A 16,726-nucleotide genomic window follows, 5' to 3' on the forward strand; every position below is an offset into this window, starting at 1 on the left:
CAAAAATAAGCAGTCTTAGAGCGCCACCTAGTGGTCGTTTTGTGTGTGTGTGTCTGTGTGTGTGTGTGTGTGTGTGTGTGTGCGTGTGTGTGTGTGTGTGTGTGTGTGTGTGTGTGCGTGCGTGCGTGCGTGCGTGCGTGCGTGCGCGTGCGTGCGTGAGTGTGTGTGTGTGTGTGTGCGTGCGTGCGTGCGTGCGTGCGTGCGTGCGTGCGTGCGTGTGTGTGTGTGTGTGTGTTTTCTTCTAATGATCAACAATACTGGTCCAGTCTGACTGAATAATGCCTCCACCAAGTTCTAAGAATGACAGTATTGACTGAAAGTAGAGACACGGCTGTGAAGCATAATAATAATAATAATGTATTATAATATAATAATGCATTATAACTACCATAAAAAGCATTTAAGGTGCATTACAAGGCATAATTAAAGCATTAATACTACTTTTATATATATATATATATAAATGCTTAGTAAAGTGTAACTAAAATGAATAATAGTATATAATATATAGTCAGTGAATTTGAAAAATATTCATAATTCTGCATGAGAAAGTATTCTCCATACCTTGCTGTTCTTCCCAACAGTGTTTTCCAGCTACTCCACTCAGATCATAAAAGTGAAGGGCCCGGGTTTACTACACCCTTAACCACAGTTACAGTGGACTCACAGCGCTGTTGATACGAGCTTCCCACATACAGCCATAAAACACAAACATCACACAGAGAAGAGAGCTCTCCTGACAATCAGTAAAGTGTTTATTTCAGTGGAGGAGGAGGACGAGTGCAGAACATCAGGCTACCTTTCAATAACCTTCAAACTCTTCAAACATTATTATTATTATTTATTTATTTTTAATTTATGGTGTTAATAACCACATGGTAAGGTAATGTACCGTTAACCTATGTTTTTATGTTTTTATTTTTTAAAACCTCATTAGATAGTCACTTGGACAGTGCATAGGGAAGTGTATGGTGAACGTGCTAGACATGTTAATGTGTAAAGCCACTGTTTAAAGCATAAGATAAATGCTCGTTTTGCTAAAACCAGCTGTCGTTTATCTGGGTGGAAGTCACAGGACCGACTTGATCCCGCACCTCTCCCTTACAAACACACAACACACATCTCCCTCTGCAGTGTGTGTATACAGATGTTCCTTAAAACCTATAATCTGTCATTTGGGAGAAATCTGAATTCACAGCCCTCAGCTACAAGGCAGAAACATCCTTCAGGAAATATGTGTAGCGACAGCTGCGGTTCGCTTCCACTAAGACTGCTGAATAAACCACTGTCTTGGATCAAATCCATTACACACCACCTCAGCATGCAAGATCCATTATGAAGAAGGACCTATAGGAAAGTCTGTGCACTTTGGAAGCTTGGCAGAATTTCAAAACCCAAAAAAGCATTTGGTCAGCTTTCGAACAGGTTTGGTTTTAAATATAACATATTGGTCTACACACTTTTAAACCATTAAAAACTGATTTTTTTTTATGTATGTTCAATACATCATGCAGTCCTAAAAGAATGGTTCACCCAAAAATGAATATACTCTCATGATTTACTCACCCTCATGTTCTTTCTTCTGAAAAAAAAGTGTCTCTTTTGCTGTACCATGTCACAATTTCTCACAAAATATGTTTATATATTATTTTGTAGCATGTTTTCTTTCAACAACCATTTTTAAGGTGAAGAAGTCTTTTGTTATCCCTTATTTGCGAGAAAAACTGCCAAAAGACGTGATTCCTACCTTTTCTGGAGCCAGCTTACAGTTCTCTGTTGATTTTCAAATGTATGAATGATTCTGAAGACATCATGAATCCTGATTCCTAATACTGATTTCAGGCTAAAATAACAGAAAAGAAAAGAAAAAATTTGTTTTTTGTTAGTATTTGTTATCTGTGGGCAGAAAAATACAGATGTTTTTATCATTATTATTATTGTTGATAAACTTGTAGAACATTTTTCCACTACTTTGCACACTGTAAGTTAAATGATGCATTTTGAATTTACTTTGTCATCAAAATGGAAATGTTTTTGGCATGATAGGAGAAAGATGATTCCTGATTGAAAAGCTTCACTCTTATATTGTGTAAATACCATTTTCTCTTTCTACTTCAAATTGTTGTTCAATCAGTGTGTTTCTTGTCGTTTCGATTTCGAAATATCTTTCAATGTTAATTCTACACCATTTTATTTTTTATTTTTTTCATTGTATGAAAGTAAAAGGGGTCACAACAACATTAGTCTCCACTGACTCTCACTGTATAGACTTTTCAAAATATATTTTGTGTTCCAAAAGGTGAATAAACTGTGACAGAATATGGCAGGACTAACCATTCAAGACATCAATACATTATTTTTTAGAAATGAAAAAGTATAATAAAAGATAATTTCACAATCCAAGGAGCTGCATCTGTGAATGCAAGCTTATATCTCAGATCAGAAAAATCTGCACACGTGCCTTCAGCATGCCGTAATTTCCTCATAATGTGTAAACCATGTAAGACCGAGAATCAAAACAGAGGAAAGCGAAAGGAGGGGTAGATGCTTGAGGACCCTTAGCTCTGTGGTGAGTCTGACTTTCAAAAGTAATTTGTCCCACTCAGTCCAGTGAGGGTAAATAAAAGTCTCTTATCCTGATTAATCTATCCGTCTACACCAAACAAGGTGAATGGAAGGTGGCACAAATGAGGGGGAAGAATGTTTGGTGTGCTAGTGTAAACAGCCCCTGGGTCAGGCTCCACGCCATCACTCATGGCAGGGGCCGTCCCCCTTGGGTCCAAGCCCCGACCATTATTTAGAGCCAACAACAGCAGTGAGGTCACAGTAGTGATTAGATGGGGAGTGAGGGGAGGCCATCCCATCGAGTGTGGGTTTTTCCACAACTTCCTCTGCTCTTTTCCCACTCTTTCCGTTATGCATTCATCACACACAGGGAAAGTTTAAAATAACACACTGCTCCTACTATTTGTGTAGTAACTGAAGTTACTACAATTACTTTTAACAGTCGGAGCACACTGCATGGAACACTGTATCCCACAATGCAAATGGGAAAACAGTTCTAAAGAATGAGTTGGTGTACAGCTTTTGACTAAGTTCAGAGATGATATAGCACCACATGCTAAATATATGCAAAATAGTCTAAACAGAACACTTTCAAATGTAATGCTTTAAATGACTAATTCACTAAAATATACAGTTTAATTGCAGCTCATAAATACTGTCTGAATGTTACTTTTTTCCTTGAAAAACATTTGGAAGAATCTTACTAGTGAAAGTTCATAACTGAATTTAGCTGCATAATGATACTATTGTCCTATAGAGTTAACATTTTAATAATTTACAAACTTTGCAACATTGACAATGTTATTGAATGAAACTGATTTGTGTTGAATGAAAGTATTGTGTCCTTGAGTTGCTTTACAGCTGAACCTGAAGCTGTTTCATAACTGATCAATGAACTAACACTGTTATTTTATTTTCCTGTTTATTACTGTGAAGCTTCTTTTTGACAAACAACCTGTATTGTATGTAAAATTACTAAAATTATAAAAAACTGTAAAATTAGGTTAGTGTGGGGAACAGAAAGGTGGGGAAATAACTGAATTCAACAATAGGAGGCTGGGTAAAACCAATGACAGAATTTTAATTGAACTATTCATTTAACTACGACTCAGAAGTGAAATACCTTTCCAGTTAGTTACATCAGCAGTTACTGTCATTCAGTTTTTACTGTGTCAGGTTATGAAGCTTTAATACTTCATTGGGCTGTATAATGAATGCAGAGAATTCATGAATGATAATTAGAGAGAGCACACATACTCCTCTTGGCTGTGATGGTTGTAGTTTTAATTGAACTACACACTCTTAAAAATAAAGGTGCTTCAAAAGGTTATTTGCAGCAATGCTATTGAAAGAACATTTTTGGTTCCACAAAGAACCATTCAGTCAAAGGTTCTTTCAAGAACCATCTCTTTCTTACCTTTTTATAATCTGAAGAACTTTCTTTTGCATCAAAGAACCTTTTGTGAAACAGAACATTTCTTCAGATGTTAAAGGTTCTTTATGGAACCATTAAGACAAAAAAAGGTTCTTCTATGGCATTGTGAAGCACCATTATTTTTAAGAGTGCAGGCTGTAAAATATTCTTTGACAGACCACTTCAGCCTCTTTTTTTCTTAAACACACAGCTTTTGGCAGTATGTACAAAAACTAATTGAAAAAAAAAAAAAGTACAATATTCGTCACCCTAATGGCAACCGGCACCCGGCATATACAGCTTCTACAGCAAAACAATAAACAAATATACAAGGGCTAATGCTGTCACAAGTTCTCTTCTGAAATTGTTAGAATTGTGATTAAATGTGATGTACATTCAAAGGAAGGATTTTGATATGATAAATGGACTTGCATAGAGTCATAGCCTACATTTGACACTACATCAGTATTGGCGACCCACGTACGAGTCCTGGCTCGTGGTTCTTTCTCAATCCCATTCCCATCTCTGAAACCTATTCCTTATCAAAATAAAGACAGAAAAAAGGCCACAAATATAACTTAAAAAAATAACATAAAAATGTGAGTGCATTGCATAATAATAAAACTAAACCATTAGGTATATATGTATAATTGTATGTTTCTTTACAGGTCCCGTTTTACGCACTTTTTTGAAGCTTTGATTGTGTTTACAGTGTGCAATATAACATGTGTTCATTTTTCGCGTGTAAAAAAACACAGTATTTTTCACACAGTTCACCTATCACTGTCATAAAAATGGCTGATGTCTTCCTTGTTCTATAAAGTCCCTCCTTCAGAAATACGTAACGAGTTTTGATTGGGCCAGCGGTTCCTGTGTTGTGATTCGACAGCAGCTTACAGCACGCTGCCCTCCTGCAAACGCGATTGGACTAGTTTTTGAGTAGTTTTGAGAAGCAAGTGGGCAGGAGCGTATGCCGGAGATGTATTTATAGTCACAGGAGGAGCGTTTTTACTGACGAGATGCGCATGAAAATCACATTCTTTTTTTTTGCACAGCCCTAACATCTAGTTAACAAAGCTAAACAGCGTTGCCCTTTGTGTAATAAGTTACCGAAACTGTTAAATGCACCAACTTAAATAATAAAATACACTTACAGTTGTGGTCCATAAACAACACCTTCTCCAGACAAAGAGGGAACTGCTCCATCTTTCAAGAATAATCTTTGTGCGAATCCTGCATTAAACTGATTGAGAAAGTTGTCCTCAGCAAGCTGTCCTCAGCAAAACATGCTGCACATAGTTTTACATGTGGATTATAATTTTCCGGAACTGAGTTAAACATAAATTGTAACCATTAATCTCCAAGTACAGTGTCCCTGGGAAGCCCAAACAAAGATGATTGGACTCCGAGATGAAAATAACAGCGTTTCAACGACATGGCGAACATGACAAACACAAACACAGCTCTTCCTTCTCCGTCGGAGCGCAACAAGGCCACGCCCCCCTTTTTGTGAATTCATGTGGGCGGAGGTTAGTCAAAAAACTGTTTTAGTAACGTCATTACTGCAGGAACTAGAGGGCTGTAGTCCAAACGGGTCGTTTTTTGTAGGCGAATTCTGTTAAATCAAATATCTCGCTTGGCATTGAACTTTGAGCTTTAGAATTTTACAAATATTATTTATACTCTAACAACAATATTACACACTAACTAAAGTTTAAAACATGGAATCACGAAGAAGGGGACCTTTAAAGCACCAACATAGGATTATATTGAAAAACCGGGAACACTTCCCATACCACCGTTGTACTTGCTACATCATTAGAAGAATGGCATCTACGCTAATATTAGTCTGATTCTCTCTTATTCTGAGGTGACAGTAACTACCAGATCCAGTCTGTATCCAGATCAGAGGGTCACTGCAGTTACCCGGATCCAGTACGTATCCAGACCAGATGGTGGATCAGCACCAAGAGAGGAACTCTATACATCCCTGAAAGACAGGGATCCACAGTCAAGACCTTGTCTCCTAGACAGCCATCGGGACAAGACCACAGGAAACAGATGATTCTTCTCCACAATCTGACTTTGCTGCAGCCTGGAATTAAACTGCTGGTTTCGTCTGGTCAGAGGAGAACTGGCCCCCGACTGATCCTGTTTTCTCCCAAAGTTTTTCTCCATTTTATCGAGTTTTGGTTCCTTGCCGCTGTCTCCTCTGGCTAGCTTAGTTGGGTACACTTCATTTCCAGCAATTTTATCAACTTTATTGCACAGATACTATTTAAACTAAACTGAGCTGGATCATGACATCATTGAATTCAATAATTAACTGCCTTTTTCCATTATTGACACACTATTTTCCTATTTAATGCTGTTCAGTTGCTATGTCACAATCTTTATTGTTAAAAGCGCTATATAAATAAATGTGATTTGACTTGACGACTTGACTAAATACATTATGATGAAAAGAAAAATGTACTGGTAATTTTCTAACAGGATTTTATCCGTTTTCTACATTTTTTATCATATTGATCAAGATACTAAAATAACATTAATTTATACATAAGATTCATTCTCTCTTTTTCACTTCCTAACAATTACAAAAGACTTTCAAGCAGTAGTGCAATAAATGAAGAGCAAAATGTGCTTTATTTGCAAAATTAATGCTTTATCCATGCATTTCATGCTGTGTTTCAAAAGCATATGCTTATATTTCTCCAACTTTCAACCATGAAGATGTTCCAATTCCCAACAGGATATACATAAACAAACGAAACTATATCTTCAACATATGGTCTCCTTGATCGATATCAGTTTGTTTCCCAAAGTTTCCCTCTTTAATCATAAGAAATTCAGTTTAAACACCTAAAAGTCTATACTATTCATGTATATTTATATACTATACTGTATCTTGTAAATATGATTATTCAGACTTGAAGGCATAATTATTGGAAGTCTACACATTGGAGAGCTTCTTGTGTCCTAACAGAGTTGAACCATTGACTCGTAAATAACTTTAGTAAATATTTTTTCCTTCATCTATTAGCCAACAGCCATTTCCCAGTATACCACAAACTGTATTGATTAAGCATTCTTCAAAGTCATTTAATATGCAGTCTATCTCTCTCTCTCTCTGAAGGATTGTAAGACAAATGTGAAATCCCACATCGCATTATTAGACATGAGCCTGTTTAATTAAACCCTCAAGCAATGCCAATAATAGCCATTAAGAAGCTCTCATCCACCAAGCTTTTAATTAGTTCCAAAGACCCTCTAGTTTTCCAGATTCCTTCCACTTATGAACTGCCTTTCAAAGACTTTCCAAAAACATGAAACTTCTTGAAGCCAAAACCCCAAAGGTTCCTCTGAACAAACAGATGAATGCCAGCTCTAAAGTTTAATGGATCTTGGACAGCATGTTTTACTGCCCTCTGTAGGACTAGGGATTACAAAAATTTTGATTAGATCAGATTCAATGTCATTGCACATGTAAGGTACAAGGCAACGAAATGCAGTTAGCTTCTAACCAGAAGTGCAATAAGCAGTAAATACAGAATATAGAAGGTATACAATATGTACAATAAATATACAGATAAGGCAGTATTATGGACATAATTTACAGATTTTAAATACTATCAGCATGATATACAGATAGGTGTACTATGAACATACAGTTTTCACCGCCCTCTGCAGTGCTTTGCAGTCAGCCACTGAGCAGTTCCCATACCAGACTGTGATGCAACTGGTCAGGATGCTCTCGACCACACACCGGTAGAAGTTCACCAGGGTGGCTGAAGACAACTGGTTCTTCTTCAGTGTCCTGAGGAAGAAAAGGCGCTGGTGAGCCATTTTGACAACGCTGGAGCTGTTTGTGGTCCAGGACAGGTCCTCCGAGATGGTGGTCCTCAGGAACTTGAAGCTGGAGACACGTTCAACCACCATCCCGTTAATGTGAATGCTGGTTATTGTGAGTGCACCATGCGGCCAGATGCTGTACCTCCTCCCTGTAGGCAGTCTCATCGTTGCCAATCACTGTGGTGTCATCTGCAAACTTAATGATGGAGTTGGATCCATGCACAGGCTTGCAGTCGTGGGTGTAAAGGGAGTAAAGGAATGGGCTCAGCACACAGCCCTGTGGTACACCGGTGTTGAGTTTGATGGTGGTGGAGCAGGTGTAGCCTGACCAAACATGATGAGGTCTGTTGGTCAGAAAGTCCATAATCCAGTTGCAGAGGGAGGTGTTAATGTCCAGGTATCCAAGTTTTGTGGTCAGCTTTGCGGGAATGACGGTATTAAATGCTGAGCTGAAGTCAACAAACAACATCCAAACATATGTGTTGTTATTGTCCAAGTTTGTGAGTGCAGAGTGCAGCACTGTGCATACTGCATCCTCTCTGCTCCTATCTCTATGGTAGGCAAATTGGTGTGGGTCCAGTGTGGGTGGGAGGCAGTCTTTGAGGTGGCTATAACCAGTCTCTCGAAGCACTTCATAATGATGGGTATGAGTGCTAAGGGCGGTAGTGTTTCAGTATTGGCACAATGGATGTGGACTTAAAACATGTTGGCACAGTTGCCTGGGTGAGGGACAGGTTGAAAATGTATGTGAAGACCTGTACAAAGTCAATATATTGAGCCAGAGTCCAGTGAGGGGTATGGCAAGGCATAAGATAATTAAGCGTCCATTAAGAGTCCAGCTCAGGGTCATCACTTGTCCTTTGTCGAATCCATCGGCTGCCCCGTTCTCTAATCCTGCTGGCCGTTCCTTACTCATGCCCGCAATATGTGATGCTGTGTAACGCAATTTATGGAGGACTGTTTTCTGAACCTGCGGACTAACATTCACTGGGCTTAAAGGCTGCTCTGTAAAGTGAGGCAGTTCCAACTTTGCAAGGACAGTCCGGCACTTCTGACGAACAGCCTGTAACTACATGTTTTATATTTAAAGAATTTGTCCATGGAGAGATCATGTGACCCTTCAACAGCATTGCACACACAGTCCTTCGCTCTGCTCACTCTGTCAAATATTCTACAATCTCTATCTATTCCATCATGAGTACTTCAATGGTCAAGGACAATCGGAAAAGCGTGATTGACCAATCACCAGTAAAGAAACAATTCAAAGATTCAATCATCACCAAAGAGGATCTCGATGGCGCCATTGCTAAGCAAGCACTTAAAGACCAGCACTTTGAACTTGGTGTGGCCTCAATAGTAAGAGATGCAATAGACTCTGTACTGACCCCGGCATTGCATGACCTACATATAGACATACAAGCGACCAACAACTCTGTAACAGAGCTAAAATTCATAAATTGAAAAACTAGCTACTGTATCGCGGCAAAACAGACACGTAACGGTTCAGTTCAAGCAGCTGCATGATAAGATAGGAGGACAGTCACGAACCTGAGAAAGCTGCTACAACAACTTACAGATAAAGTGACAAACATGGAAGATAGGAGCAGGAGAAATAACGTGCGATTGGTGGGATTACCAGAGGGGGCGGAAGGCTCAGATGCAGCCGGCTTTCTCAGAGCTAATCTTTCCAAGTGGATTCCTGCACTGAATGTACGTAATATTGACAATGAGTGGGCTCATCACATCTATGATGGAAGAAAAAGTAACTCCAAGGGGCCGCGTACACATATATTTCATGTGCTGAGATGGCAAGATAGCTCGGCAATCCTGACCGGTGTACAGCAGGGATACCCATTGAAATATATGTAGTATAATAGGACTCTGCTGTTTTTTCCTGACTATAGTCCAGCCACGTCTGCCGGGAGAAGGAACCTGAACCCAGTCCAAAGTTGTTTGTCCTTCCTTTTTTTGTGCTGCTTTTATTTTATACAACATACATTAATATCTTGATTTATTGGATTTTTAAAAGAATTGCACACTCAGGTGGCAATTAGAGTTACTTTAAGGAGAGCTCATCCTGTGCATGCGGTTAACCATCTGTTTCCTTGGTAAATGGGCTGCATTTATATAGCACTTTCAACAGACCCCATGGCCATCCAAAGTGCTTTACAAGTTGCCTCACATTCACCCACTCATTCATACACTGACTGCAGTGTCAGCCATTCAAGGCACCATCCAGCTTGTCGGGAGCAGCTGAGGTTAGGTGTCTTGCTCAAGGACACCTCCCCACTTGGTCAGGGGGAGTCGGGGATTGAACCACCAACCTTCTAGTTTGTGGACCAACTACACGAACCACTGAGCCACTGCCAGTCCGTTGACTTTAGAGAAAATAAGTTCTAACCTCAGTTTAACCTTTAAAACTTCACCATCTTATTTATTTCAAAGTTATTCACAGAGAATGTATAATAACTACTTGAAAAATATTCAAAATGAAGCTACAACCAAATTACAACTGAAACTTAAACCACATAAACACATTGCATTACACCAAATACACAACTTACAGTGCATTCCAAACAGGATACATCCCCCTCCAAAGGGCACCTCGAAGTGAAAACAATCAAGGTCCCCAAGTGAAGGGTTGTTCCAAATCGAAGTGCTCAAACCTGGTCACTTCAAAGGGCCCTTCAGAATAAAGGATTTTGAAGGGTACAACTGATGGACACACACATCCTTTGCGCAGATTCTTTGCATGATGACGGTGCCTCCGTGTGGGCACATGATGATGACGCAGAAGGGCACTTTTTTCATACACCCTTTAACCCTTTGAAGCTCTCACTCCGGAGGGTAAACCCTTTGAAGGGATTAGGGAATAGGGATGAGCCCTTCCGAATGGAACGCAGGGATAATGTTCTTTTAAGTAACGTCATATGATCCCTTTAATCTAAACGCACGAAATGTAATTTTTTGGGCGCATATTCAAAATAAATGAAACCAGAAAGTGTTGTTTGATGATGCCGTGATTAAGTGTGGAATCATGGGAGTTGTCATCTTCATCCCCACACCCAATGTAATCCAATGGGAATCGGGCAAAAATTGTATTCATGAATGAGCTAATGATTTACTAACGTAGCAGAATGAAGCAGAAAGCCATCAAAGCAAAACGAGGCCGCTGAATAATAAAGGGGGCTAGGAAAGAAGCAGTGCTGTTTTTTTAATCCTAGATAGGTTTCAAAGTTCTGTTATAATGCTACTCTGTGCAGTCATCACCGGTCTATTCAAATGCACAACATATTACAGCATCTTTGGTGTTTCCATGTTATCTACAAAACCAGAAATGGAGGCATCGGGAGGCAACAAGATGGCGCAGACGACGCATGCATGATAAGATTCTCTCTAAAGGCTTTGGCCATTACTCCTTCAAAATGTGTAAATAGATGGAATATCTAATTTGTATATAGGTTTTGAAATATATTTGAGAAATATCAAATTGTCCGGTTTCCTATATTATATGTATAGGAGATAGGATAATATAGGAAAACGGCCAATTTTATAAATGTCAAATATATTTAAAAACCTATATCAAAACCTATATTAAAACATATATGTTTATATAGGTTCTTTCTATGTGGGTGGACTTTTCTTTACTGGAGCGCCGAACCTCAGAGTTCATGCAAACATCCACATCGCTGTAATCGAATGTGTTTTTAAGAGCTGCTTTTACATTGCGGTCAGTTTTTGTTATGTTTATGTAGTTATTGAGAGGAAGGAGTGCAATATATATTTACATATTCATCCTTATGCCATTCAGCCATAGACAGTAAAAGAAATGGACACAGCGACCCCATTGGAACTCAATTGAGACAAGTGAAGCCCATTTTTAGCGTTTTTTAGCACTTCCGTTTCTGACGCGCAGACTCAACCGAAGCTTGACGACGTCAGCAACCTGTCTGCCAGATGTAAATCTTCTAGTAGCGGTGCATGCAAACTGCCATCGTTAATCTTGCAGAGACGGCGAGCTTGAGCGGGGAGTTCTTTGGCGTGAGTGAGCAGGAGTAAGTATTCTGATTAATTATTTGTGTATAGTATTTTAAAATGTAATATATTAAGTTAATTGCCTGCGAGCTTCTCCTCATGTCTGTATGGTAATGCGACGAGTGGTTATGACGCAATCGTTAGCCTATTTTTTACAAAAACTGTTTATACGGGGCCATAATGTAACATAGAAGGTAATGGAGCCCTTTATACATTGTTGTGTATCTTTAGAAATAAATAATGGACAAACGGAGTCTTTAAACGCCTCAGATGTAAAGTTATTCGCTGTCAAAGTGACGCCAAAATGAATTGGAGTCAATGGGTTCTGCTAAAAGATGGCAGCCCCCACCCGACTTCAACTTCCGGTCGAGTTCCTTGCCGCCTGCATTCAGCAGCCTCAGGTTCTCAGGTTAACTGAAGCGCTGTCTTCTTCTTTTAAACTGAATCAGGAGAGCTGTAATCTTGCGTTACAGCGCTACACTGGTCAAACCGCATTATTGCAGGCTCTCACATTAGGTAGATACGAGATCAAACAACTACTCAAAAACATTTGCTGACAATTTGTTTTATCGTCGACATTGTTGATAATGTCGACAAATTTTTTCAGCACTAGTATATATACACTAAAGTCAATATGTTACAGAGAGTCATGCGCTTTCACATCTCCCAATCGCTCAAAATTATTTCGCTATTAACGGCGCAATAAACCGATTACAAAATACTAGAATGCAAAAGAAAACCACCCCAAAACAGAAACTCCTAGAGTAATTAAAGACTTTGACTTAACACAAGGAAAACTTTAGATTTTTTTACCTGACTGGTACTTCTTGCTCTGACTGATCCCTTTTTGTGGCATACATATGCATATATGTAGCATATATATTATCATATATGTGCATATATGCTGTATATAGGTTTCATATATGTGCATATATATTACCATATGCGAATATATGCTGTATATATGCAACATATATGTGCATATAAACTGCACATAGGTTTCATGCGCATATATCCTCATATAGGTTCTTTCCATGTGGGTGTACAATACTACTCAGAGCATGTAGCAAAAATCTGCATGATTAGGGACTTCATTTATGAGTAAACATCAAGTATGATACAAGTAAGACTTTAAACTAGTCTAACATACATACACACACACACACACACACACACAGTATACAGTTGGCATAGAAAGAGTTAAAGCAAAAAGAAAATAAATAAAGACATGAAGCTATGGTACAATTTAATATTCAGCCTGAAAGAAACATCAGTTTCTTAGTTCAAACACACCTTTGTAAAAGGTGCATATGGTACTGTATCAATTAATGTAATGTATCAATTTATAAGACTAAGTTTGATACTTTTAAGTCTCGCCTGTTTGATAAAGAGTCCTGATGCACTTTGGGGCTCCAGTTTGTCTCTGGAGATACTACGTTGATAATACCTTTACAATTATATCTCAGTAGAAGGGATTTTGATTGTTGAGGACAAATTCAATGACCGCTTTGTTTGAAATCATATCAATAGAAAATCTATTCTTCTTTTAAATGGATGGCATTGTATGTTAATTGGAGTGTCTCTTTGTCTCTTCCACACAAATATTTATTAACAAACAAAATAAAAGAAGTCATTACATAGATGCTACCCTTGTAATAGTGTGCTTAATAAGTATATGCAAAATATTGAGAGAAAAAAATAGTACTTTCTATGATATAGAAGAGATCATTCTTTTTTGTGAATGTGTTTGTGTTAAATTGTTTTGGAATGAGTTATGTACCTCTCTCTCAGATAAAACTGATGTTGGAATATGTATCAATATTTTTGATATTATTTTCTTTTATTATAACTCTTGACTTTGGATCTTTTTATTATACTTGGCAATTTTATCCAATGTAAAATTTTGGGTAAGAACCCAGTATTGTCAATTTGTCTGGTTGACTATAATTCTTTAGTTTTATATTTGTTGGGCCTAAAAATAAAAAAAAGTCATTCAAAAGTCAAAAGTTGCTTTCGATGTTTAACCTTCTATAATTAACCTTTCTATAGTTTGATTGTTCATTGATTTATTCATTTTAATTATTATGTTTGTTTTTTTTTGTCCTCTATTGTTTTTCAGGTTGTTCTAATAAAAATTATTGTTATTAAGTGTTTTGACATTAATAATAAAAATAAAATAAAAATCAAGGGGTTATGACGTCATTGGCAGGTGACACAATGACACTATGGCCATGGTCTGAGTCACTAGTTAAAATTGCTTGTTTCTCTGGATTTAAACATTCTTTGAAACATTTGGGATATTGTAAGTACACAAGCCAGCAAAATATAGAACACTAGTGGTTTTTGGATATTTTGATTAAAAAATAAAAATAAAAAAATTATATATTGTGCCTTTAATCTAACCCATACTATTACTCCCTTTGCTATTACCTTCCAAATTTGATAGTCACAATTATATTTTAGATTTTTCTAATTAATTAAATGTTGCCAAAAGAAGTGTATTATTTAGCATACCTTGAATGAATAACATTAAGATTCTTATTTAAAAAATTATTAACCTGTTCTGATTAGGAACACTTAAACGCAGTAAGTGCATTTTTCTATTGTTTATGACGATTATAAGCAAAATGTACATATGGAAGCTACCCTTTTTCAGGATACTGACACAGGATACAAGCTTTTTCATGCTTGTTCAGTGAACCATAAATAGCAATGCTTGCAAATGAATTGAGAAGACAGAGTATTTAGTAGTTTTAATGGGACAGGTATTATGAACGGACCACATTCGTGATTATATAACCACCAGATATAAAATGGATCCAATACTCAAAAAAAAAAAAAACAACTACAACATGCTCTCCAGATGCAAATGAATAAAACAATAATAAAAAATTGTACTGAAATACCTGCAACTTACATTGGGTTTCTTCTTTAGTTTGAAACGATCTTGAAAGGAATGATGCTAATCAACATTTACACATCATAACACATCACCAGCTAACCAGCAGAGTTCAACACTCTCAAATATTGGTTGTGCTTAATCCTGAAGTCTGTTGAGTATTTGAGGAAAAACGTCAGTGTTTCACCAGTCAATTCAATCAAGAAAACCTAATGTGCTTTCCTCTCTTGGGATGCTCGGCTGTGTCTTTTCTTTTCTTGTCCTCTGCGTCCCACAATGCATTCCGAACAAACCGTGATGCTGCATCTTTGTCCAGACGAGCAGCTTTTCTTCTGTCCGTGATCTCTTTGATTTTGTTCATGTATGTCCTGATCCTCTCCTGTGAGGTAAAAGATGTCAGTTCTCTTCTCAATTAGTCAATACAAACAGTAAACTATCCTTCAAAAACAATGCATTTTACCTTCACATACTGCATTAAATCTGTGAACAGAAATACATTAAACCTAAAAACCAAGTAAACATGACAAACTTCTCTTACCAATTCTTGTTTAATCGCATGGTCTTTTGGATTGACTCCTTGTGTCACCAGATACACTAAGAAGAAGAGTTCATTCCTGTCATGTAAACATTTCATCAAACATTACGTGAATCAAAAGATGAAGGGGTACAATCTTACTCCAGAACATTGAGTTGAGGGCATATGCAGACATCAGATCCAATTTAGCTCGATCAAGAGGATCCATCTAGAATGAGGTACACAAAAATCAAAACATAACTTATTGTGATAAACTTCATGTAACTGCTGATTTGTGCATTTGCTTTCACATACTTTAAGCAGACTGTCACTTCTGGAGACGGACACGAGCGTTTGGACCATGTTCTGGACAGAGCTCAAAGAGGACTCAAAATCATTCAGGTTTTCCTCAATTTCAGTGGGATAATCCTCCATCGGACCATCTTCAGCCATTGTATGGACAGACTGAAAACATAATGACACATTAAAGATTATTTGATATAAATTAGTGTTCCAACAAACTATGAACTATTACTTTTTATTAAGTTGATAGAGCATGCATTCATCAGCTTCAAGTCATTTAAATGTTTCAGAAATGAACAAATATATATATATATATATATATATATATATATATATATATATATATACATACATATATATACATACATATACATTTACATATATATACATATACATATGTATATATACATACATATACATATACATATACATATACATACATATAAAGACAGAAAGGAGCTTTTCCGCGATATTTTCCGATTTTATTACCTTGGATCTATTAGGCCTGGAAATTAAAAATGACTTGATATTTGACTATTGGGACATAACTAATTATACTACAGCCATAAACAATATTATGTTAACACTGTGGCATGATATATCATTCAAAGCATATCAAACAAATAAAAGGAAGAAAACACATGTCCGCTTCATCCACGTGTGCTGTTGACGTCTTGTTATAACAGCACCTTTAATGTTACTGACTAATAAAACGCCATCTAAGACAGCTCATTAAACACTTATTAAAATTTAACTTACATATAAAGTGCGTTTATGCTATTTAAAAAGCCCTTACCGTATCACACACCACACTGCGCCTCCACGGAGCACAGAAAACAATAAGCAACGCTCAAATGCCAGTGTTTCAAAATAAAAGTCATGAAAAAATATAATTTAGAGGCAAAGCTCCATTTTGCTACTGTGTGGAGTGTTCAGTATCAAACATTTTAATTTACAGGGTGTTATTATGTTTGTGTTTTTGTAACCCCCACACTAATACACTTGGTAAATATTGCACTAATAAATAAAATAGTACATGTAAACATTATGTATACTCTAATGTTATTACTGTATTTGTACATGCTCCTTTTCAGCGACTCATACTTCTTTGAGGGGAAAAAAAACTTTTTAGCGTAGTATTTTA

The 16,726-nt window shown here is 37.3% G+C and overlaps 1 protein-coding gene across 2 annotated transcripts; it reads right to left on the reverse strand.

The window, feature by feature from the left end:
- Window positions 1-14,604: 14,604 nt before the first annotated feature.
- LOC113113015 (nuclear nucleic acid-binding protein C1D) lies at window positions 14,605-16,475 on the reverse strand. 2 transcript variants are annotated; one of them, XM_026279107.1, is made up of 5 exons: window positions 16,379-16,475; window positions 15,595-15,744; window positions 15,442-15,508; window positions 15,304-15,359; window positions 14,965-15,144 (listed from the first exon to the last, which is right to left on the reverse strand). In XM_026279107.1, the coding sequence occupies exons 2-5, from the start codon at window positions 15,730-15,732 to the stop codon at window positions 14,965-14,967; spliced, it is 441 nt and encodes a 146-aa protein (XP_026134892.1). In that variant the 5' UTR covers window positions 15,733-15,744; window positions 16,379-16,475. The 2 variants fall into 2 exon arrangements, with proteins under 2 accessions (XP_026134893.1, XP_026134892.1); XM_026279108.1 differs by lacking the exon at window positions 16,379-16,475 and having other exon boundaries at window positions 14,605-15,144; window positions 15,595-15,732.
- Between the last annotated feature and the right edge of the window lie 251 nt (window positions 16,476-16,726).

The sequence above is a fragment of the Carassius auratus genome, chromosome 13 (genome assembly GCF_003368295.1).
Source record: "Carassius auratus strain Wakin chromosome 13, ASM336829v1, whole genome shotgun sequence".
Classification (NCBI taxonomy): Eukaryota; Metazoa; Chordata; class Actinopteri; order Cypriniformes; family Cyprinidae; genus Carassius; species Carassius auratus.